The sequence below is a fragment of the Globicephala melas genome, chromosome 14, assembly GCF_963455315.2.
Source record: "Globicephala melas chromosome 14, mGloMel1.2, whole genome shotgun sequence".
Classification (NCBI taxonomy): Eukaryota; Metazoa; Chordata; class Mammalia; order Artiodactyla; family Delphinidae; genus Globicephala; species Globicephala melas.
Genome location: NC_083327.1, coordinates 76598667 through 76625153, shown reverse-complemented (window position 1 = coordinate 76625153; position 26487 = coordinate 76598667). Strand labels below are relative to the sequence as shown.

Below are 26487 nucleotides of genomic sequence, written 5' to 3'. Positions count from 1 at the left end.
ATTATACAGACCATATATTATAATTAGAATCTACCTGTCCAAAAGAGCATTTTTTTAAACTAAGGCATAGCTTTTAAGTCAGCAAACCCAGGGTTCAAAGACCTATGCAAATCAAAGGCTGTGTGACCATGGATTTGAGTTTGCTTATTTGTAAAGAAGGGAAAATGAATCCTACCAAACAGTGTATTTCTGAAGATAAATTATATAGAATGTCAATGACACAGAGGTTAAAAATTTTCTCTGTCCACTCTCAAACCCCTCTCCCTGTAATGAGAATGTATTTTAACATATGGTCAGACACTATTTGGCTAACAATTCAGAAAGTAATATGATAAAAAGAGGACTAATTCAAATATTATTAAATAAATTTTATAAAAAACACTGTCCTAAATGAAGCCCTGATAGCATTACTACTTAGAAATCTCTAAATCTTTACCCTGGGTATGACCACAGTGCTATGTGGTGTGCTGTTTTTCAGAACCTTCTAAGAAGGTAAATGCTACCCTATGTAAAAAGGCTCAACGTAGTTTCAATAACCAGAGAAGGTCAATTCTTAAACAAGTTATCTTTTACACTTTCAAAGGTTATTTATTTAATACAAGTCTTCTGATTTTACTAATATTCTTACTAATGTGTAAACTGACCCAAGTTCAGCAATAAACACAAGACTCATGTCATTAAAAAGCGACTGTTCAAATGCAAGAACTTTTTATTTCATGTAATAATAACATAAGCAAATAATAATTAACTTTGGCAAGATTAGTAGAAATAGAAGTATAACTCACAAATACGATAAGCATGTTCCCCTGATGTGTGGATTAGGCAGTAATATGGCCACAATGTTTAGAATCATCTGTCCAAAGACTTTGGAAAAGGTGATCAAAGGCCAGCACCATGACATGCTGTGGATTAAACCTCATATGAACCTAAGTTTAGTGACTTGAAGAAAGCCTAGAATCAGGTTATATATTGTAATAAAGTAAAATAACTGTAAATTATTCACTACTACCAAAGACAACAGCTAACCTCCAGACTGCTTGAATTCAAGTGGTGAATAACGACTAACATTGAATGCTTACTATGTGTAAAGATAACTTTACATATTTCATTTATTTCAAGCCACGGAATATTCCTAATATATGAGTTTTATACACAAGAAAACTGAGTACTAAATTATGGCTAAATATACAGTGTATAACCGCCACATTTTAGAAAGGAGCTGCCAAAGCCACAAAAGTATAAATGTGGAAGCTACCACTGGCTCTGCTTTACAAGTATTAAAACATTTTAAAGAATAAAAAAGTTTTGAAATTTTATTTAATTCGTGGGAAAAGGTGTTTTCAAAAAGAAATCTTATTTAATATCAATGCAACACAAACCTGCCTCCAAAGTAGCAAGTTATTTAGAAAGTTAACAATATTATGCTATGGTATCACTTTAAGAAAAAAAACATATCCTGAAAGTAGGATCTAAGAAAATGAAGCTGAAGTGAATGTTCAGACACTGGAAAAGAAGACAGCCCCAAGTACACCTGTACCAGTGAAAACATAAGTTCAGTGTTGCACTGCACCCTTACCCTATAAGGATAAGTCTGGTATGCATGTTACGTTTTTCCGCACAAATTTATTTGCCTTTTCTAAAGAGAAGAGGAACTAATAGTTGGTGAACCTCTGCCACATGTGCCTGGCACTTTATTAAGTGGTACATGTTAATTTTTTAATCTGACAGGCCTGGGTTTCAATCTTTGCTCAAATATTTACAAGTGGTGAGATCTTAGGATATTAAATCCGTGACTCAGGTTTCTCTTAGTAAGAGATATTAAAGCAACAACTACCTCACAGGACTGTCAATGAGAATTATATTATGCAGGTAATAAAATCATCCCAGTTCTTGTCACACAGTATATGCCTATTAAATATTAGCTAATATTATCATCAATTAAAAAAAAAAAAAAGCAGCGCTTCAGGCCAGCTTTTAAGAAATGATGCTTCAAGGTGCAGTCTGAAGACATATATTTAGAAATGTTAGTTTTGAACACCCAAAGGCAATAAAACCTATGCTCTCTTAAAAAGTGTTCCAATATTGTTAGCCTTTCCCTCTGTTCCTCCTGCTTCCTCAGCTGGTCTTTTACAGAAGAGAAAAAACTTATTTCATTGACTCAAGGTACTTAAATGCTGGAAACGACCTCAGAAATCACTACGCAAAGGAGTAGCAAATTGCTTTCACCAGACAAATCCAACTGATAGCCTCTTCCTGGAATGATAGGTCAAAAAGGAGGCTGGGAGGTGCTGTGATGAGAATTCTGAGAAAGGCAGAAAAATAAGATAAAACAGTGACAGCCACCCACAGGCTGAGTGATAGTGGTGGGAGGTGGGAGGACAAACAACACAGGTCAACCAAGTGCTACGTTCTGAAGCTGCTGTGCGAGCTTAATACGCTCATTAAACTAACTCACTTAATTCTCACTAAACTCAGGGCTCAAGGTTACAAGTTCCAGGCGCACTCTCTACCGCCTACTGGGCTCTGCATAAGCATGCCCTCAGCTTCCTTCACTGCAGGTCAGCCTACTATCCAAAGCACCTCACATTGCTCATACAATATAAAGTTAGCCCATTAGCACCATTCTACCCCTTGATATACTACACATATTTTACAGATTACTTAGAATATTTGTTCTGTATCTTGACTAGAACAAGGCAGAGTAATTCTAAGTACATATGAGGTGAACAGACCCCTGGGGGGGGGGGGGAAGATCTAAGTAGAGGGGAAGAAAAATGTCTGAGCAAAGCTCATGCCAAAATAAACCACTGACTTGCATTAGTCTTTGATGTGCAACCCACAGCTAAGTAGTCCTACTAGTAACATTACTCCTAATCCCTGATAAGCTTAATGCTTGCAGTTTTGGTCCCAAAGGGACCCTTTTTATAATCAAAGCATTTAATTACATGATACATCTAGTAAATTTTTCTTTGAGGTATCCAATAACAAAGTTTCACCTGGGTCAAAAATACTTCCAACAAAACCATCTCATATGCGTCATCCTTCCATCCCTTTCTTGCTATAATAATTCATTTTTAGATTAACACTTGAATTTAAAACATCCGTGATGGACTTCTCTACTTTTTATTCACCCTCCAATACCAATTACCACAATTAACTGTACACTTTATTGAAACACTAAAAATAATTTTGTATCACTATTTTAAAAAAAAACGTAAAAAAATCTCAAGTGTATGGTACATTAAATATTTGCATATTTTAACATATCTAAAGTGGTGATATGTGGAAGGTGTGTGTGTGTGTGTTGGTGTATGAACATGAATACCTCCCCAGGAGATTCTGTATTAGTAAGTCTGTGGTGACCATCCCCACCCCATATTTTCAAAAAGCTCCACAGGTGATTCTTCTGTCACACATTTCCTGGCTGAGAACCACAGAGAAAGTGTATTTCATATAGCTTTCAATACACATGCCCTCATTTAAAGTATGCCCCCAAAGAAAACAATTTCTGCCATTAATTTTAAATTCTAGTTCTAGAAAGTTTTGCTGGATCAAGGTATCTTGTTTTTAATCTCCCATTAAAAAGTGTAGCAACCTGACTTTTTTTTTCAGAAGTAGAAAATAAAATTTTTAAAGCCTACAACTTAAGTTAGTTTAAAAGATGGTTCCTATAAAATCACAGCATCATCAATTAAGCAAACATTTATAATTCTCTGCCACACTAATATTTATGATTTCTTACATAATTTTACTTTGCCTATCTTAAAAATGAATATACACTTGCTCTCCTCTTCTTATGTAAAATATTTAAAGAGTAAAATGTTAATGCTTTTTTTCTTTGAAAGAGTTAAAAGCCCTTAAAACATCTTATTAATATAGCACCCAATAATAACGATGAAGGCACATAAGGTACAACAAAATTATTTTTAATCAAATGTTAAATTTTTTTCATTAAATGTTGTGCCCATCTAAAATATATACAATGACAAAAATAAATCAGAATTTTTCTAAATCACTTACTAAGGGAATATATATATATGGAGTGTATATATATATATATATATATATATATATATATATATATACCAAAGAAATACCATATTTCTTTGATCCTAAGACACATTTTACATTTTGACATTTCTGAATTACAAATGTGTCTTATAAATCGCTGGCATGTCATATTGGAAGCATTTAAAAATTTCTGAACGGTGCTTCTTACAATCAATGATACCTTAGATCTGATGAACTAGTGTTTATAAAAAAATACTTTTTCAAATTAAAAGAGGTAACTTTCTTTTTAAATGTAACGAACTGTGCCATTCCCAAAACAACCCCAAATTTGTGAAGAATGGCCAATAAGTTTGGTGAAGCAACTAAATTACCAGAACAAAAGCAACTGCTCTGGTAAGAATGTAATCGTTTAAATAATAAACAAATTGTATTAATTAAATATATGAAGTCATTTCCAGAGTTTTAAACAAATAATTTTATACTATTCCATCTTCCAATGCTTTCTAAGTATGCTGCACAGCCTACACATTGAAATAAAATTAAAATAAAGGAACATTCCACCTATGATATGCTGTAGATAAAGACTACCTTGCTTTAAAATAAGTTTCCATCTACAATATAAAATGATCAAAGTACAGTATATGCATTCATGCTAAGAACAGAAGCCAATGTTTAATGAAATGTTTAAACACAAAAAAAATTTAGAAATTAATGTCTATTAACGCTGCAATCTACTAATACCACACTAAGTCCTATCATTCTCTCTCTCTAAAATATCACAAATCAAAACACTATGTGACCTCCTGTCTAATGTAATTACTGCCTGCAGCACTTCAACTGTTTTATTAAAGTATTTAGGTACTCCTTTCATATTTCTAACTGCTAGCATTCTAGCGACAGCAGTACTGTGATCAAAAGCGTCAAAAATGTGATAGGTCTTATGTCAAACTTAGCAAAGTAAGACAATTAACTTTTCTCTCCACCGTTTAAAAAAAAAATAGTGAACGTAAATATCAATTTTGGAAATTCAGTATGAGGATGAATAACATCCTTTCACTCAAACATTACACAATACAAGGATAAAGTGAGCCTAACTACACATAATTATTTTTTAGCTGTTTTAATTAAGCATGTCAGACATTTCCAAGATGGGTTTCTAGGAGACAGTACTGACAACTGATTAGGTAACTTCTACCATCAGAATCATCAAACAAGTGCAATACTTGTACACATTTTATTTTCAAGTTTGCACCTGAAGGTCCAAGGGTGATAAAAAAAACTTGGGATCAAAAGTCACTGAAAAGTCTCACTTTCTTTTTTATTGCTACTTAATCCAAGTGAATGTCACTTAATTTTGATAATGATAAATGTAACTAAAGTAGTTTGAGAGAAATCTCAGTTAATGTAATTTCCCTAAGGACAAGGCTAAATCTTTCCAGAATATTAAAACTTTGTACCAATGTCACAGTTTTTCCCATTACCCCAAGGAAATGATCTGAAACCAACTCGAAATTATTGGACTGAATTCAATTACCCTAGAAATAAACACCAAACTCCCCCTCTCATCCACTTTTCCAAAAAAACAAAATAAGTAACGTACTATTTCTATTTCAGAACCTACAAGAAGAAAAGACTTTATTTTTGGCGAGAATCCTTAAAGATCTATAGATCATCAGAGGGAAGCGAACACCACCCAACGTTCAATGGCTGGCGTACTCCATCATTTCTTCTGGGGTGGGGTGGGGTGGGGGGGCTTGACAAATGTAACTTAAGAATTTTAGGTAAATAGAACCAATGAGGAATTACTGGAATAGGAGACAAAGCAACTGTTCATGGGACCAAATGAAAGCCATCATTAGAAACGGAAAAACACCAATGGTTTTATATATATGTGTATATATGTAAAACCCAAAGGAGAAACAAACAGCAAGTAAATGAAAAGCAAAAGCAAAAACATAATAATAATAAATAAAACAGGAAACTTATCCCCAACTTTTCTGCTACTCCGTTTACCTTGGAGGCTAATCTGAACAGCATTATGCAGAGCCTACAAAACACATGACGGACACATTGTTTCTGGTATACAAGTTAATGTTTTAAAATCCACCAACACTACTCTACATTTTGTGCAACTGAGAAATTCACTTTAGGCAAGTGACCAGTAAGTACTTCAGTATAAGCACTATCTATGCAGAATAGCAAATAGTGTGAAACAAAGCAATGCAAGCATTTACGTGGAATTCAGCTTGATGCTAAATCTGGCTTCATGCTTAACTGTATTAAAAGAGAACGGCCAAACTGCCAATGTATTTCTTTACAGTATTTCTTATTTTACCATCATAAAGGCTAAGAGCTGTAACTATGAGCAATGTCAATTAGCCAAATTGCTCTTATTTTCTATCCAGTTTTAAAGAGTATTTTATTATCTAAACTACCAACTTCCTATTTTTCTCTGTATGTGCATGAAAATAGACGTACAGAGAAAGAAAACTCTACGTATGACTTATGCAATAAATATACACAGATATTACACACATACTAATGAGACTGCATGATTTTTATACCAAAGTACACGCTTTTTTCAACCACATGGTTCTTTGTTGTTGTTATTACGAGTTAATAGAAAAATTCTGCAACAACTAAGCACATGCTGCTAATGATCCATGGTTTTAAGAATCTGTAGGTTAAAAAAATACAATTCCTAGAACACTGTTATCAAACAAATAAGTTTTATTGGCATCTAAAAACAAAATTCACCCAACATTGAAACGTACTTTAATATTTATGTTGTTTTCTTTTTTTCTTTTTTCTTTTTTACTCACTGCAGTATGAGGAACAAATCACAAACACTTACTTTGGAGAAACAGAGACCATAGTGTAGATTTTACAAAATCACTTTTTAAAATCTCTGTATTGTGCTCCTCAAATATCTAGAGCCAGTCTTTGCATAAAATATCACAGCTTTGTCTATTACCTTAAAATTCTGCAGCAGCCTAAAGATATGGATAAGATATACCACCGTTTGCTATTTTGAAATATATCTATTACCATATCCAACCTAATGGTAGTATCTAAAAAATTCTTTCTTCCATAGGAAGTCTCTGACAAGCTGTTATTCATTTCCTTGAAGTTAAAAGAATCTGGGGCAACATTTATATTTTATCAGAAAAATAAAAAAATGTTTACCTACCATGTTCATATTAAGAACAATGTCTATACAAGTCAGTTGTACAATTATTTTAAGAGAAAGGTGAACATGAACATCAGATTAACTTAATTCTGGCAGACAAAAGTGAACAACTATGGTCCAGTCAGCCATTAATCTATTACAGAGAGATGACAACTTTACAAAATGTATCTTTTACCTACTGAGTGATGATTATGTCCCCTCAGTTTCTGTGCTTTCTACCACTGGTTCACTCTCTATATCAGCAACTGTGTCACTCTTCTCCTTGTTTATTTCACTTGAAGATGTCAGTTTTTCATAAAGTTCAGGATCACTCTGCGCTGGTAAAGGTGGTGGCTGAGCATGTCTCTCGGTATTTTCACCATTAACCTGAGGCACATTATCACCTTTTCGCTGAGAAGTGGCCCCTTCAAAAAAATCAAAAACCCGAGCATGAGGAGGGGGGACCCAGGTGTTTTGAATTCTATCTCGTCCAAAACGACTTCCATTAATTTCTCTGCAGAAATCAAAATCTCTGTCATCCCTATCCCTTTGCCTCTCCCAGGGTCTTCTGCGGTCATCAAAATCTCTGTGAACTTCTTGTCCAAATCCTCTGTTCCAAGGACCACTTCTAGGATCAAACCGATAGTTTCCAGACCGAAATCTACCTCTTTCTTCATGTAAGCCTTTTGGACCACCATAGACAGGCAGAACCCGATGCTCTCTCTCGTCAAAATCTCTATGCCCCCAGGGCTTCTCTTGAGTAAAGCCAAAGTGGTCTCTTCGACCAAGATGATCTATGCCTGGCCTCACAAGATTCTCTCTAATATCTACAGGAGGTCGTCCAAAGTGATCTCTACCGTCTAATGGAGGCCTTCCAGGACCTTCTCTTGGATCTACAGGCCGTCCAACCACATCCCTAACATCCACCGGGGGAGGTCTACTAATGGTTTCCCTGGTTTCTATGGGAGGAAACCGGTAATCTCTATCTCCTTCCTGTTGAATGTTATCATTCCCAAGTGGTATCCTTTTTTCTGGATTAGCAACGTTGTCTACACTTTGTCTTCCAGGAACTAGAAAAGGTCTTTCAGGTGGACTAAAAATATCTCCTGGAGCAAAAGGACCACGGGGTGGTGGATGAAGAGCTGAATCAAGCACCGCTGGGGGAGGGAGTCCCCGCTGAGGTGGAATTCCAGGCTGCATTAAAGGGAATCTTGGTCCAGGTGTCTGTGGTATTAGTCCTGGACGAATGTCTAACATTGGCATTGCAGGCATCCTTTGATTAGAAAGATTTAAAGGGGGTAAATTTTGAGGCCCAGCTGGTGGCTGTGTTCCCAAAAGTCCAGAAGTATTTGGAACACTGGGTGGCTGTACTCCCATAAGTCCAGAATTGTTAGGTATATTTGGGGGTAGCATGCCCAGAAGTCCAGAACTACTTGACACACTTGGTGGCTGTATTCCCAAAATTCCAGAGTTATTTAGAATATTTGGTGGCTGGGCTCCAATAATCCCAGAACTATTGGAAACATTAGATGGCCGGACTCCAAGAATTTCATTATTACTTGATACATTTGGTCTTTGGACTCCCAGAATTCCAGAATTGTTCGTCACATTTGGCGGCTGTCCTCCTAAAATTGCAGAGCCACCTGAAACATCATTTGGAATCACTAAAATGGAAAGAAGAAAAATAACACAAACAATCATTCTGGTGTGAAAAGGAAACTATGTTTATAATTATTAATGCTATAATTTCCAGCAGTTAGTTTAATCAGCTACTTGTGTCCCCCCAAGAATCCACAGGTACACTAGATATTAAAAAATTAAAGCTAAAGTTAATACCATACGTAGTGAAATTTAATATTAAAACATAAGTGGGGCTGCTACCTAAAATCTTTACATGAATCTTTTTAAGTTAAATAAAAATATCAGGTTTTATACTGATTCTCCACCTTTAACAAAAGTCTTTCTAAAGTACAAACAATTCTTAATATACTAACAGTGGTGCCATAAAAGAAGGACTTTGGTCCTGAAGATCCAGGGGCAGGACAGGAATAAAGACACAGACGTAGAGAAAGGACTTGAGGACACCGGGAGGGGGAAGGGTTAGCTGGGACGAAGGGAGAGAGTGGCATGGACATACACTACCGAATGTAAAACAGATAGCTAGTGGGAAGCAGCCACATAGCCCAGGGAGATCAGCTCGGTGCTTTGTGACCACCTAGAGGGGTGGGACAGGGAGTGTGGGAGGGAGACGCAAGAGGGAGGAGATATGGGGATATATGTATACGTATAGCTGATTCACTTTGTTATAAAGCACAAACTAACACACCATTGTAAAGCAATTATACTCCAAGATGTCAAAGAAAAAAAAAAAAAAAGATGTATAGTGTAGCCAAAAGAACACTGAGCTTGCAGGTTTAAAAAATCTAAAAAAGAGAGTTTAATTCCTGGCTCTGCTACTTAAAGCCTGTGTGTGACATCATGCAAGTAAATAAACTGCTTTACGGTTGCAGGAAGGAAAAAAAAAAAAAAAAAAAGGACTCGCTGCTTTCAAAACTATATTTATCTTCTAGACCTAGCTGGATATCTGGTAGTAGTTACTTATAACTAATACTTGTTTGTTTTAATCTTTCTGTAAGTATACATATTTTGTGCAATCCTATTTTGATAACACATTAAAACAGTTCCAATAGGCCAAAAACAGGAGGAGAAGGAGTCTTAATGGAAAGGTGTCAAAATCTATACTATCCTGAAGAGAATGCCAAATTTGTTTTTAACAGGAATTTTAGGAGATAAATGTTTTACACATTCATGGCACCTAAGAATTAAACACCAATATAGAGAAGTAGTGATTATGATTTAGCTATGTATCTCTGGGGATTTCTTTTTTCTTTTTACCTGATCTGGTGTTTTCACCAGAAGAAATCTGGTGGTCTATAAGATGAGGTACTTTTTCTTCAGGCTCTGCTTGTTTAGTTGGAGGATTAAAAACACTTCCAGCTGGCAGAGTGGAAGTAGCAAGACTGCTGGCAACAGAACCACCTGGCAAAACAAGGCTACCAAATCCAACATCTTTCACAGTTTCTGGAGTCATAGATAATGGCGGCTGCACTAAAGCTGTTTAAAGAAGGAGAATATATATTTCAGATTTAATTAGCTAATCAATTCATGTGCTAGGTAAAAATATTAAGTATGACCAACACTGGTCTTGCCAAAGTTTTAAATGACTTCCTATCCTCTTTCCCCAATTATTTGGTAAGACTGCTCAGTTAACATGACATATGTGAATTCTCTTCTGGTCCCTTTATTTCGTTTATAATGAAAACTAACTTCTGGCAGCTTGAGTGTTTCACTTAATGGCATCTCTGTATCACCTAGCACATTATATAATAACTGATGCTCAAAGTGACAAATGAGTCATCCTGAAGAAGCTAAATTATATTTAGAAAGCTTCATTTTTTAAAAATAGGGAAAAACAACAATTTTTAGAAATATTTTCAAGAGAAATGTTTAGTAAAATAAGGATCCATACTTAAGAACAAAATCCCAGCAATTAAAAAAAAATCATAATTTTTCAAGGATGCCAGTATGGGAATATCTAAATATAGAGAAATGATTGACGAAAACCAACAAATATGAGAGTGAAAATCTGCCCAATCCCGTTGAATCTGTAAGTACGAGGGTCTTTACATTCACTACCATTTGTCAAATGAGGCAGGAAACTCATCAGGTGAGAACTACACATAAAAAGGTAAAACCATTTCCTTTTTATAAAGATATAAAAAAGGCATAAAGAACAGGTAGAAAAACTCTTCTGTATATGTCACCTGTATGTTAAAAAACTAAGCTAGAGGAGTATAAAAATCACACACAGAATTTCTAGTCAAATTTATTTCACAACACTACTAAATCATGTACTTTGGGATTTTAGAAACTGTTATCCTCACATTTAACTCTGGACTACCTAGACAAACTGTTAGCACAGAACAGAGCTGTAAAATTGGGATAAAAATCAACCGGGATCATGTATGGGAATTATGAGAATTAGATAAGACAGTGTGAACAATTAGGGGAGCAGCTGGCACACAGTGGTGTTTCTCCTTCTCCTTTAATTGACCCTCGGTTTTCCAAAATGAACAGTGTAAGGAGAAACAACTGGGAGGGAGGCTCTAAGTAAGGTGAGTCTCTGTGAATGGTGAATTCAGAAACGGCTTCTGAACACTTTTCTAATTTTCAGAAAGAATAAACAATTCTTCCTAATTAACCAACAGTAACACAAAAAGGATTCTAATGTTGTCTAAACACTGAAGGAGAGAAAAGAGTTTAAAAATGTAAGAAAAGTGGGTTATAACACCAAAACGTAAAATTGTATCATATACACTCTCTTTACAATAAAGTCCTTTGGTCTAGTATTAGGCCAAAAAGCTCTCAAAAACTGATGCAGTCATCTCAAAAGAATAGAGAAGTAACATGAAAGGCTCTTACTGTCCAAAAATGAACAAACTGAACTTCAAAAAGAAAGGTGAATGCAACCACTTGGAAGTAAAAATGCATTAATCCATAAACACTACTAAAAGTGAAGGAGAAAAAAGTAGAGGGAAGGGAGTGGAGAAGGAGAAATAAGAGAAATCCTCCCCCACCTTCAGTCACTGGATATCACAGGTAATATCCATAGAACTCATTACTCTGAAAAACTGCACTTACAGGCAAGAATTTAGCTTCTCCTGTACAACTGTACTTCAAGGTAACTAAATACTACTAGTTGATAAGAGAAAGTTTTTCTTTACAGAAAAAATCCCTGCTAAGAAATGTGGAAGGAATTACAAAATTCGGAAGGTCACCACTTTGCAACTAATGAAAAGTAGATTCAGCAATAATAATCAAAAGATGAAACCATCTGATGAAAATTTGAAGGGCAACTTTTTTAAATGACCAGGTCCCACTATCTGAATGCTCTGATCCATTATGACATCATTAAAAGTGGGACGGGCTTCCCTGGTGGCGCAGTGGTTGAGAGTCTGCCTGCCGATGCAGGGGACACAGGTTCGTGCCCTGGTCCGGGAAGACCCCACATGCCGCGGAGCGGCTGGGCCTGTGAGCCATGGCCGCTGGGCCTGCGCGTCTGCAACCTGTGCTCCGCAATGGGAGAGGCCACAACAGTGAGAGGCCTGCGTACCGCAAAAAAAAAAAAAGTGGGACATGAAGGCACTGCACAGGCTCCTGATGTGATATAATATCAAGTCCACAGCACCCCACTTGTTAAGTATTCTTATCAAAAAAGTTGAAGCATATTCTAAACAAGCCTATGGTGCTAAAAACTTTCTATTTGCAGGAGATTCAAGGAAGATACCACAAAGAAGCAAAAAAACCAAACCCATTATTTGGGATCTTGCATACAGAAGTGAACTGCTTTTCAACAAGTCAAAGACATGAAGCATTTTTAAAAAGGGGGGTGTGGGTGGGGCTGCTCTAGATTAAGACATTTTATACATAAAACAAAAAACACAAATTTGATACAACAGAGCAAATCTGAACTGTCATATGATACTGTTAATTTGTTAGAAATCATTTAACCCAAAAAATGCATTTGTCTGAAAACTTCCATGATAAAAAAATTAACAATAATTCACAAAAATGAGAACCAACACATTATCACTATCATAAAGAAAGAAAATTCTTAAAGTAGAAAACTCACATGTTGGTACTACTGGTGGAATAGTAGGTGGTGGTACAACAGGTGGTGGAACTGGAGGTGGCATGAAACCTACATGGAAAAAAAAAAGACCAAAAATAAAATAACAAAAAGTGTTACTTTCTTTTAAATCAAACATTCCAACAGCTATAAATGAAATCCTACATTCTTAAAACAGTCATTACTACCTCATATTTATGAATATATTTTCCATTTAAAAAATTACTTTTATATACACTACCTTATTTGATCCTCCGTAAGCTAAGTAAAGCACAGAGAGCCCCATCATGAGCATATACTACTTATTTACTTGGCATGCTCTATGCTGCTGTAAAATCAACGATTAAGTCAAGCTAGGCAACCTGTTTATATGTTAGCATGGTGACTGTACGGGAAGTTAAACATTGTATTTCAAGCGGCTGATAACATATGCAATAATGTCATCTGTAAAATGTGCTATTGTACTTCTCTGATGTATATGCTGTTTACCCACTATATCAGAATACTTTTATTAACCTTGGATGTTACATTTTATTTTGAGCACTGAAACAAATCTTAATAAAAAATAAGGAATAAATAAAATAAATTTAATATTGGCTGTTTTATGATTTTAAATATCATATGATCAAACTATAAACCTGCTTCCCTGCATTTTTAAAATATAGAGCTACCATTAAATTCCAATAGAAAATAGTGGCTAAGAATAACGGGAAAAAAAGATATGTGGTTTTCAACAAATGAATGTTAGATAAAGACTCTATAAAATCCATGTGGTATGGTTTTTGAAAAAATCATTTAAAAATACCTTCTGAGAAAAAATTTTAATTTTCAATCACAAATACAGATTTGTGATTGAAGATATCTGATGAGTAGTTTTCCAATATTTAAAATATTAAAAGATAAAGTTCTTATTAAAATCTGCATCAATTTCAAATTATGTATTAAACTGTAATTTAAAAAATTTACATTACATGACAAATTACAACCGTTTTCAGACAATGAATTTACTTTTTGGCCTTGTTGACAGTTTTTAGGAACTCTATTCAATGACTAAGAACTTAAATTACAGAAGTCAATTCAGTACTTCTTTTCTATAGTACACAAATAATTCATGAAGTTCAAAAAAAATAGTTCTGAAAAACAACATATATCGTTTGATCCCTTGTATTATCTCTCTCCTTTATTTGTCTAAGCCTTCCACGATCTAATACGAAAAGCTCTATCTCTAACCTATGTAAGCAATTATTTATATTTAATTGATAAATGTTAAGTAACCTATAGTTTTTACCTAGAAACGCTTCAAGGAACTTGTTTATCTATAATTTATTAGGTCAAAAAAAGTATTATGAATTCAATTAGCATTTTAAGATATACTATAATTTCTAATGTCAAAATGGAAATCTAATGATTTTTAGGAGGACTAATCTGTATAATTTAATGCATACTTTCTGATGAATGGGTGATAACTATAGAGAACTTTTATATAAAAACTTCAACATGAATTTTAAATCATCTTAAGGCATTTCAATGATTTTAAAGGATTCCATTTCTTTTCTGTCAGTGCTTCTTAAAGTGTGGTCCAGCAACAATACGCATCAGCTGGGAACTTGTTCGCAATGCAACTGTCCTGCCCCACCTCAGTTCCACTGACTCAAAAGGAGGCTGGGCCAGCAACCTGTGCTTTAACACGCCCTCCAAGTGATTCGCATGTAAGCTATGGTTTGAGAATCACTGCTCTACAGCGTTTAAACCTGGAAAAAGAACATTTTAAATGATATTCTAAATAGAGTTGAAACGATAAGATGAAAATTTCTTACCAGGAGGTGGTTGTGAAGGGTTAAAACTTGCGCGGAGAAAAGGCGGTGGAGGAATTGGACTGAATCCAGGAGGAGGAACTGGCATTGACACAGGAAATGCTGGTGGGACTAAACTAACTGTAGGCACTGCTGGAGCTACTGGAATCTTTTGTGGATAGAAAATAAAAAGTCCATGTATCATTTTATCCATCTGCAACGATTACATCTTAGGACAACCAAAGATAAATTATTTCTGTTTCTTTTATAGGAAAGTAACAAATATCATTATATTAAGTTGTTTTGGTTTTTTTTTTCTTCCTTTTTGTATTCTTATAAGTGAACTTACTTGAGGTAAAAGCAAGACAGTATTTTTCAACAAACAGTATGTGTAGAGATTGTGAAATCTACCTTACATTCGAGTGATGTAAAGATGTGGGCACCTACTTCAACAGTGAATAGCATGCTCAATTTTACACTGCCATCTCCTACCACGTTTATAATACCTAGCTATATTATGCGATCTAATCACCATTAGGAAGCATGTCACTAACAGCTTTAAAATGGCTGAATTTCTCATTAATTTGTTTTCTACTCTTAATCATAAATTCTTTTACTCATCCTAGGTACAACAATTCCCAAATATTTATCTGTATTATGGCATGGCTGTACCCCTCTCCTAAAGTTCACACTGTATCAATGGTCTATTCAACATCTCAACTTTGCTGTGTAGTAAGACACTTCAAACTTCACACGCATAAAACTGAACTCCCAACTGTCCTTCCCAAACCACACTTCCACAGTCTTTTTCATTCTCAGATAATGGTAACTCCATCTTTCCAATTTCTCAGACCAAAAACCTTGCCTCTGCTCTTCCTCACAACTCAAATCTAACCCCGCGCACTGGCCACACCATGACAATACACCTAGGATCTGACGACTTCTCGTTGCCTTCACTGCCATCAGTCCAGTCTGAGCCACCATCATCTCTCACCTGGATTGCTGCAACTTTTAACTGGTCTCTTTGCTTTTATCAATGCCCACTATTCTATTCTCAAAATAGTTGCCAGTGTAATCCTTTAAAACTCTAAGCCAGACTGAGCCACTCCTTTCTTCAAAGTCCTCTAATGGCTCCCCATCTCAGAGTGAAAACCAAAGTCCCCCTAGAGGTCTCACTTACACTAAGTTGCCTCTCACTCACTTTATTCTTGTCCGCTTGTTATTCCAGGAACACACGAAGCATGCTCCTGGCTGCAGGCCTTTGCACTGGTTGTTCCCTCTGCCTCTAACGCTTGCTTCAGATAGCCACGTGACTAATTGCCTCAGCAACTTTAAGTTGTGGCTCAAATGTCTTGTTCTCAATTAAGTCTACCTCACCATTTTATTTAAAATTTTAAACACCTACCTAGGCACTCTTGATGACCCTTGTACTACCTTCTCCCCTCCACAGTATCTTATAAACTTATTAATTTTATATTTTCTGTCTCCCCTATTGAGAACAAACTCTCCGTAAGGGAAGGGATTTGTGTTTGTTTTTTTTTCCCACTGATGTATCCCTATTCCAGGTGCCTAGAACAGTGAATGTCACAGAGCAGGCAATCAATAAATATTTGTTCAATAAATAAACATTTAAATATGAATTACACTTTTTCTAAAAGGAAAATTTCAAAAATGCTTATATTTAGTATTAATATATTTTGGACAATTTCTTCCAAGTTTTATGAAGTAAAGATGTGAGTAAAAACAAAACTGTAAAACACCACATTAAACAATAAAAAAACACCCAGCACTAACCTGTAACATAGCAACAGGTGGAGGGAAAACCTCTGCCTGGGTTGTGACCACTGTCTCCTTTTCAACTGGAGGTGGGCTCTGAGTTGTCTGGACCGTCTCTTTAACGGGTTCTGAGCTTTTCACACTTTCCCACTCTAAACAAAATATTTGAAATTGATTTCCTCTGGATAGGTGCAATTTTTCATTTTATATGTACACATTTATTTCACATCTAAATAGTCCTTCATCTACCTTGGCACATCTTTAAGATGTGTCCACAGCTGTCGGTGCCAACCTATTTGGTTCTGCTGAGATAAATCTGATTAGGGTACTAAGGAGTTCAAAGCAGCATGACATGAGGCACAAATCAAAGACACTAAAATATTCAGTCTAGAGAAAACACTTAAAAGGGATATAACAGATACGTATCTCAAAGGCTGTCTGATTTAAGACAAACCAACCTTATTCTATATTTTGTCATAAGGCATAAGGGGAAACAACAAGTACTAACCCAGTACAGAAAGATCTTTCTGAAAATACAAAAAAAAGCAAAAATAGAACAAAGAGGTTCCTCCACAGGTTCGCCTCCCTTAAAGCTCAAAGTCATGAGAATGACTAGTAAGACCACATGACTTCGCCCCTCTGCACCTCTCTGACTTCATCTCCTACTACTCACTCCTCACTATGCTCAAGCCATACTGGTCTCACGACTTTCTAACAGACTTGGCGCTTGCTGTTCTCTCTGTATGAAACACTCTTACCCAGATAGCTGCATGTCTCACACCTCTGAATACCACCTTCTCCATTAGACCCTCTTCAACCACTTAAAACTCCAATAGCTCCACACCCATACTGCCTATCCCCTTTCCCTGTTTTTTCTTCTTAGAACTTAACCAACACTGAAATACTACCTAGTTTATCTATCTTATTTATTATCCATTTTTTTCCCACTAGAACATGGGTTGGCAAACTCTTCCTATTTGTACGTATTTTAGATGGTGCGGGCCATGTGTTCTCTGTTACAATGACTCAACTGTTGCTGAATTTTAAAAAGTCATATACAATAGGTAAACACAACTGAGCATGGCTGTGTTTCAATAAAACTTTATTTACTGAACAGGCTGCCAGTAAGATCTGGCCCATGGGCTGTTGTCAACCCCTGTACTACAATGTGCACTCCAAGAGAGGAAGGATTTTTGTCTGTCTCACTGCTATAATCCCAGCTCCTAAAGTTATGCCTGGCACACAGTAGGAACTGAAATATTTTTTGAATGAATAAATGTTCTGGAGGAACATCCATCCAAAAAGGAGAGAGAAAGACAGCGAGAGAGAATGACAAGAAGAAAACAACTGAAAAAGTGTTTGAAAATATGTACATTGGCCTGAGAACAAAAATACTATTCTGAAAATTAGCTAATTTTGGTAGAAGAGCTAAGATATCAAGAAATAAGTATAACATATTTCAATTCTTTCCCAAGCATCCATTATTCTGTGAATTTATAACTGAAAAATTTTAAAACAAAAAGACAAATTTTTCAAAAGAACGGGCCAGATTATCACTTGGTTATAAGCTTTCTAAAAGCAGCATGAATCTGAACTACAGCTCTCTGAGATTCTATTCCTGGCATCCTCAACATAGATACTAATCAAAATAGTCTAGGAAGCTTTTTAAAGGAATTCCCTAAATCCCCGGTTCTCACTGAAACTCAAGTGACTGAAAAACTTAGTCTTTACAAGCCTCCATACATACAATGCTCTCAAAGACTGAAACTTTTTAAAAGACATATATAAAAATGCTACATTTAGAGTTTTAGAACACTATCTATATACTCTGACATTTATGGAATAGATCCCATTAAGTATACACATTGAACAGGGTGATGTTTCACTTTTTCCCCTCTTCTGCAGGATGGGGAAGATCCAGGAAATAAACACAATTCACCCCAACATGTAAAACTCTTATCAATTACAACCCCTCAAGCATATTTTTAAACAATAAAACTACCCACAGGGCTCTTACCAGTATTTACAGTTTCCTGATCAATCATGCCTCCTTCTGCAAAACCTTCCAAGTCATCCACTTTAACTTTTTCCCATGGTATATATGTTACTCCAAGATCCACATCCCAGAATTGTTTGTATTCTGTTTTTACACCTTTGTTTAAAGCCCAAGCAATCTATCAGGAATGAGGAGAGGAAAAAAGAAAGCTCACGTTTACTGTAAAAACAAGGTAAAACATACAAAATCATATGCTAACAATGCAAATATGAATAAAATTAGTTTTAAAAATCAGCTGGACAGGCAAAGCATCACTGCTGGAATAACAGTAGCCAATGAAATTTTTTCCATGTATTTTCTGATTTTGTTTGTAAAATAAAACCTGCATTAGATAGCGGTGGTGTTTATAATATGGGATTTATTTCCACTTCTTACTATGGCCTTAAAACAACACGTTTCCAGAAATAAACCAAATCTACTTTTCACCATAAAAATGTCAACCTACATTAGCGATAATTAGAATAGTTAAACAAAATCTTGGTACTCCAAGAGACCAGTGACACTTTAGCTTACATAAACTCTCTGCCATAAAATGAGAAAACACGGGCATATTAACTCCCTTGAAAGTAATTTAAAAATTTTTAATTCAGTTGCTAAAACTATGGAATAAATTAACTCCAAATAGCAGAAATAAAATGTAAATTAGTTATAAGAAGTAAAAATGGAAAAATACACAATAAATACTCAAAGACTAAGAGGAAACAAATATACATAAATAAACCCTTCACAAGGGCCTGAGTTGTATAAGACAAGATGTTAAAAAGGAGACATTAATAATATAATTAAGGGGTAGGATTAGGAAGCATTGGGAAGGAGTGAATGAAAGACAAACTTGTAAAAATGAAAAAGTTCTGCTCATAAAATGGTGCCCGGGTTGACTAAGAATACTGTGCATGTGTGATTTTGAAGAACTGCTTGAATAAAATTTTGGTTATTGTTTTACCTATAGCCAAATTCTATAATTTAACAATACTAAAATAATAAATTTGTCAAGGTTTGCCTATAACATTAAAGAAGAAGATGAATTAAATACAGGAAACATTCTAACAATCCAATAAAATAAGAGCACGTGCCCCCCAATCTCACCTTAATGACCTTGGACCCAATTTTATATGACCCGGAACTAAGTTTCTGAAGAGCCCGAAATGCATCTTGTCGATGAACCATGCAGACATAAGCACAGCCCCTGGGAGGAATCATCTATTAAAAAAATTATTTTCTTTAGAAAGGGTGTTATGAGGAGGGCAAGTCATTTCTGGCATTTTATAGTTTTAATGGAACAGAATATTGATTATTAATACTGAATTGTTTCCCCTTTTCTTCCTCCAGCTATCTGTTTATTGGTAAAATTCAAGCACAATCAGTTGAAAAAAAAATTCAGAAGCTAGTTGGGTCTCATTCTAAGCCATTATATATGTGAAATCTTGAATATCACGTGTCAACTAAAGTTTTAACACACAATGAAGAGCTATTAAAACAAAGCAATGTATAGACGTGTATATAATACCACCAGATAAAAGGAAAACAATACTGTACGGCCAACATATTTGAAGGCATACAATTTATTTACAGTAGCATTTAAATTTTGCCAAATGTTATGTTGAGTAATGTGAGAAGGATTTTGTTTGGGGGAAGTATCTTATCCTTAATATAAAGTCCAAAATCTACAACAAATAATAAAACTAAAGCTTTTCAATTTTATAAAACTTAACTTTGTCCAAGTACTTCTGGACAAAGATTTTAATATGAATAAGAAGATAGCCTCAGTGTAAGGATCTCAAGAGGTTTATTTACAAAGCATTTAACTACTCTATTAACTACCAGATCATAAAATTATCTTTAATGTATTAACTCAGAAAAATACACAGAGCATTTCAGTTTCTTTATGAAGAACTCAAAAGGTATTCATCACTTTGTTAGTACTTAATACCTAATAAGCTCTAGCTGTCAAAGTAACGCTTCCCTCAGCCTTGCTAACAGCTGTCACTTTAATACCAAATTTCTCGAAAGAGAAGTCTATCCAACCCCTTATACAATTCATCTCTTGCAATGTAGATCCAACCCCTTACCAACCCACCGAAAATATTTTCTTCGAGCTAATGACCTACAAGATGCTAAATCTAATGGACTTTTCTCAGTCTTCAAACTCCCCCAAAACGAAGTGAAAGGTTTATAAATCTTCCATTAATTTTTCAAATCCTGGATTTTATCACTAGCCATTCAGTACACTTCAGTTCACAAAATAACTTAGTGCCTATTACTTTTAAGTACTACACTCTTAAAAGGTAATACAGAAGAAGAGGGAGACAAGGCAAACTAATGTCCAAATGACTGTGGTATAAGAAAGACTACAAACGTCATAAGCAACGTGAAAATACAAAATGCTACTTGGATTCGGGATCTGTTCGGAGCAGTGATTCCTGGCTTTGCATCAAAATCACCTGCGTAATTATGGCACTTTGATAAGAATCTAAAGGTACTGATAATGGGCATCCCTATTTTTTCAAATGTCAACCCGTTTCTGATATGCAGCTAGAGCTGAGAACCACTAGTTTAAAGGCAGCGGAAAATCAGAAAAAATTTCAGAGGTTATATGATCACAGACTCAGAGATTACTTATGTTCTGACAGGTGAAATTTAAAAAGACGAAAAGAGAAGCCTACAACACTTTCATGGTGTAAAAAGAGGAATCTGAAATACCTAAGTTGAAACACTCAGCCAATTACCTATTAATTAACCAATCAATCAGCTATTTATTATCTGTGTAACTTAGACAAATCATTTAGATTCCTCACTGGTAAAATAACAAGATTTGAATTACTTAACCAGCTTCTTGTGAGGCTCCAAAGAGATCATACATAGTTGAAAGTAAAATACAAAATGGTCAAATTCAATTTAAATAAAGAGTGCTGTTATTAACACCAAAAAGTCAAGTTTGGCCATATAAGGAATGTTGAGAATATAAGGAATCTAAGACTAGAAAGGAAAACCAGCCAATTTCCTGGTAAATAATGATAAAAAGGTCCAATAGACATAAAAGTATAATAACAGTGAATAAAATCAGAGAGTTAAGGAACAAGACTCCTCAAATGACTATTCCATTATCTTTAGCCTCAAGGAAAAACAATAGCCCTGCAGGAGGAAGAAAATACTCAAAGGTGGAGACTGGGTACACTGAAAGAATCAAGCTGAGGAGTGATAGAGCTATGCTGTGGCCACACAGGTTTTCTTGCCTCAGGTTTGCTCTGAGAGGAAGAGAAGGGGAAGGGGTGGGAAGTGCCTGGCAAAAGACTGGGACCTCAAGTCCAGTTGTGTCTCCACCATTACCTATGTGCTCATGTGCAGGTGATTACAATTCTAACTCAGTTTCTTCACTTTCATTAAAAAAGAAATTAAACAATATCACACATACGGTTCCTGCTAACTCAAACATTCGATGTTTTTAGGAATCAAGTGCTATTACATTGCTATAAAACTCCTAAGAATATTTTGTTAGACTTCCATTTAAAAAAGGAAAATTAATTAAGCAGAGAGATAAGCAACAGCAGAGTAAACATAAAAACGATTAGAGTCGAACAATCCTTTTAAAATTTGATTAAAGGCAGATATTGCTGGGCTAATTAGGAACCAAAGTGACTCTGAAAACTCCCTATTTTTTTTTAACTTTAAATTATTTAAGAACTGATACTTACATTAATGGATTCAATCTGTCCAAACTCTTCAAAGAGGTTGGTTAAATCTTGCTGTGTTGCCTTCTTGTCTACCTGGCCAACCCACAGAGTAGTACTACATACTGTCAAGATATAAGAGACAAATAACCCAAATCACATAGACAGTTACTTCTTTCAAGTAGCTGAGGAAAAAACACTAGTAACAATAATAAATTAAAATTTCAGATAGTATATTTTAAATACTTGTTAACAGACATTTTTATGTTATGTTTAAAATCAACTAAAATACCAGGTACCCATTCACATCTATGCCAAGTCAACTTCTTGCATTATCACCTGTTCTCAAGCGTGGCAGCACACATCAGTCACCTGTGGATATCTGGAACCCACTCTAAAAGATGATGGAAGGTATGGGGTATGACAGATCAGGAACTGGGAGTTTTAAAATTCTGTAGGTGATTCTAATGTGCAACAAAGTTTCAAAACCACTTCTCATTGCAATACTATCTGTGTACCTTTTAAGTATCTTTCTGTACTGGAATGATTAAATGGATGTTTCTCCTAAATCAACAGTTAAATCTTATCCTTAAGGAAAGAATAATTATACACAAAAAATATATATATACAAAAAGGAAAAGGCTAATTTAGAACTCATTATCATGAAAGACTTAGGGATACTTATGGGCTGGAAGCCACTTCCCTTTAAGAAATAAATGCTACACGTGAGACATCTTGCCTACTTTGAGCTGCACTGTTCATGTCTCCATGAACATCTCCTTTTCCTGAAAACACTGACTTTAAAAATATTTACAGCTGATATATTTGCAGAGTTTTAATATATTTGGATTTATGTCAATGTCATTAAAAAAAAAAGAAGTTTCCAGCTTTTGGGTTATCTTTCATCTACAACACAGCCTAGAGCAGGTTTTACTCTAGAGCTAAGATGTCACCATTGCAATGTGGGTTTCACATTACATTCTACTGAATGTGGGTTTCAATCAGGTCTCCATCTCTCTACTCTGGCTGGTCAGAACTTGAACGTCTTCCAGGCCTGTGTGAGCTTTAGGAACCTGTTCAGCTAACAGATGCCTGGAAATTGCTCTTTCCCTGCTCTTTGTTCTTTGCCTCATGCAGTCTTACCCTGTGCATAAATAACTTAATATTCAACCAAAGTCTCAAAGGGCAACATATTAGTTTTCTTTTGCTGCTGTAACAAAACACCACAAACTTAGTACCTTAAAACACAAAAAGGTATTCTCTTACAGCTCTGGGGGTCTAAAATGAGTCAACAAGGCTGCATTCCTTCTGGAGGCCCTAGGAGAGAATTTGTTTCTTTGCCTTTCCTAGCTTCTACAAGCTATCTGCACTCCTCAGCTCATGGTCCCAACCCTCCATCTTCAAAGCCAACAGTGTAGCATTTACCAATCTCTTTCTCCTTTCCACATTCACATCACCTTTTCTCTCTGACCCTCTCCTCTTGTTTCCCTCTTATTAGGACCCTTGGATTACACTGGGCCCTTCTGGATAATCCAAGTTAATCTCCCCATCTCAAGATCCTTATTAATCAGATATACAAATGTAAGGTAACATATTTACAAGCTCCAGTGATTTGGACATGGACATCTCTGGGTGACCACTATTCAACCTACCACCAACCCTTAGCAAATTTCTGGACCTCTTTCACTGAACAGTTCCCACCTCTTCATTACTCTGTTCTACATATTATAGCTGCCTTAATCTCCCCAAAATCTGTTCCATGTTTCCCCTACTCTTTTGATATTGTCTCTCTACAAATTTTTCCCATGGACAACTCCATTTCCCCCCCCAGAAAGTAATGAGTCTCCTCCATCCCATGAGAAGGGGACACTTGATTCTTAGAATGTTACTCTTTGTTGATGTTTCACAGCCCCTGGACTATTCATGAAAACTCATGTTCTAAGAAGCAATGGGCAGAGAAACACTACCACATGTGTTTAAAATGTGTTGGGACCACATCAAATTGTTATTGCTTCTCAGTAGAGTTTTGAGGTAAAAGACAAGATATACTTCTCACTGTATTTTCTTATGTCCTTTCTAAACTTTTTAATTGTGTGTTTTACCCATGAAAATAAAACAGCAACAAAAAATAAATTCCACGGTCAATAACTATGTAAACGGTGGCAACGACACATGACAAGTTAGGTAAGGAACTAAATGAGAGACTCCACGTAAAAGCCCATCATAAAAATCGTTATTCTGAACGTCCTAATAGCAATCATGGGAGGAGGCACAGTTGAGATTTTACGATCAGACTTCTGACATTATTTATCAGACAGCACGAAAATGTTTGAATTTTGTCCCTCACCCTAAGGGATAAATAGAAACTTTCAGAGTTAGGAATGTCAACATTACTAAATTAACAATGGCTCTCATAATCAGGTAAGATTCTGGAAAGATAGCCAAGGCTTGTTCAAATGGCTAGAATTCAGTAAGATGGCGTCGCCTTTAATCCTAAGCCTCGATTTCTAGGATGCTTCAGCATTATAAATTATACCAGTTATTCATCTATCTCCATGGCAGAAGGAGTTTATTTGGATACATTCAGAAATTAGATAACCTGATCAGTGTTTCACTCTTGGCGAAGAATGACAATTTACTTCCTTTTATGTACTTTATCCATCTGCAGTCTGTTGATTCACCTTAAAAGTCATAACCCGCTAAGAATCGTTTAGGCAGAATTTGGCACTAATTACAAATTATTTTCCTAGACCTCACATGCCTACCAAGTCAACTCTCCTGCAGCACTCTCCCAAAACAAACTCCCACTACTACCAAATGTGTTCTAATCATACATTATAGATTAACATATAAAGGAGGGAAAGTTTTTACGAGAGAAATCTCTCCTTCAGTACTGATCCAGTAAGTTTATAATTAGCTTTAAAATTTGCATTCTTCCTATAATAATCACTCCTACAGACCTAGTGTTCATAATTGGTTAGGACACTGTGCATAGAAGTCACGGTGTCCATGAAACAGACACGAGGCCTAGGACACTTTATAAATCATTAATCAAGTCATATTTTCTAACTAGCATTAAAAAAAAAAAACTCTCAATGACTTTAGTACTTGAGTAGAAACTGCTATTCCTTTTCCTTTTCTCCTCTATCACATTATAAAACCCAAAAATATAATTACTCATATACCAAAACAGGTATTTAACCTCTTAGTCTGAAAATAAGGTTGGGAGACATTGTAACAGATACTATTTTCTCAATGTTATTGAAACCAAAGCTTGTACGTCACTTACCACTTAATGTTTTAGATCTAATTGGAGGCAATCCCTTCTTCTGTCGTTCTTTCTCCCTTTCTCTAGCTCTTCTTTCACTTGAGTATGAACGTGATGATTTCCTTTTTCTTTCTCTAGAGCGAGAGCGTGATCGCTTTCTGTGTTTACGCTTTCGAGAACCAGACCGTGACCTAGACCTTCGTTTTCTTGGTGACCTACAAAAAAAATCTTATTTTACTTCTAATGACAAAGTTATTCTTCTATCGAATTTCTCACTTGTAGGTGGGGCGGGGGCGAGACTGTCTGGTATTTAGCTACCTTTTAAAAAACATTCAAGCATAATCAAGTATCAAACATGTATTTTCTCAAATTTCTATACTGCTTAGGTCCACACTAGTCACAGATGTTTGTTTGCAATGATTCTTACTGAACCACAACCACAAGGAAGAGTAAGAGAAAGAGATTCTAGTAAGGCCTCACTTTCTCTTAGGGTCTTCCAACTCTTTTTTCAAACAAGAGTCAAGAACAGGGATGAAAGATGGAAGAAAACAAAAAGATTCTTTAGGTGACAAAGATGTTACATTCTTAAAATTAAGAAACAAAGAATGTTTTCAACAGAACATTAGGCCACTATACAATTCTGTTTACAAGTTTTCAATTTCTAAAATCTCCTGTGCTTGACTTTACAATATAATGTGATACTGAAATACTGTTTCTTTTTTCCTGCCAGTCATATGCCATTGAACTCTCTTCAAAATACTTAGTAGGGAGGTGTTGCTAAGACAAATAAAGAAGTTGCTAAGACAAAGAAGTTTCAGCACTAACACTGTAATTCACTGCAGAGAGGTCAGCTTAGAGAAAGATGAACTGACAGGCTCTCATTTGCAAGAGGCAAATACAAGTAAGTTCTTGAAACACGTAAGAAATGACTGAAAAAGTCATCACGGATACTGCCTCTCTTCCAGCATTCGCTGTTCAGATTTTCTGGGTATTTGTGTGTAGAAAATAGGGCATTAAAATGTTAAAGATTAATGACTTTAAGTTTTAAGACAGTTTA

The 26487-nt window shown here is 35.5% G+C and overlaps 1 protein-coding gene across 6 annotated transcripts in view; it reads right to left on the bottom strand.

The window, feature by feature from the left end:
* Positions 1–26487, bottom strand: part of SCAF8 (SR-related CTD associated factor 8) — a 193645-nt gene that overhangs the window by 109060 nt on the left and 58098 nt on the right. For 4 of the 6 annotated variants that reach the window (XR_009558804.2, XM_070043462.1, XM_030853102.3 and 1 more), the window contains 9 exons: positions 25452–25645; positions 22187–22287; positions 19581–19694; positions 18456–18612; positions 16457–16590; positions 14687–14831; positions 12873–12941; positions 10076–10294; positions 7377–8844 (listed from right to left, as the gene is read on the bottom strand). Coding sequence is in view for 5 of the 6 variants with exons in the window: in XM_070043462.1 (XP_069899563.1) it covers positions 7391–8844; positions 10076–10294; positions 12873–12941; positions 14687–14831; positions 16457–16590; positions 18456–18612; positions 19581–19694; positions 22187–22287; positions 25452–25645 (2587 nt within the window). In the remaining variant the exon portion in view is untranslated. Of the gene's footprint in view, positions 1–4163; positions 8845–10075; positions 10295–12872; positions 12942–14686; positions 14832–16456; positions 16591–18455; positions 18613–19580; positions 19695–22186; positions 22288–25451; positions 25646–26487 lie in introns of those variants that run through there. The other 2 variants (XM_060283709.1, XM_060283710.1) reach the window with 1 other exon arrangement.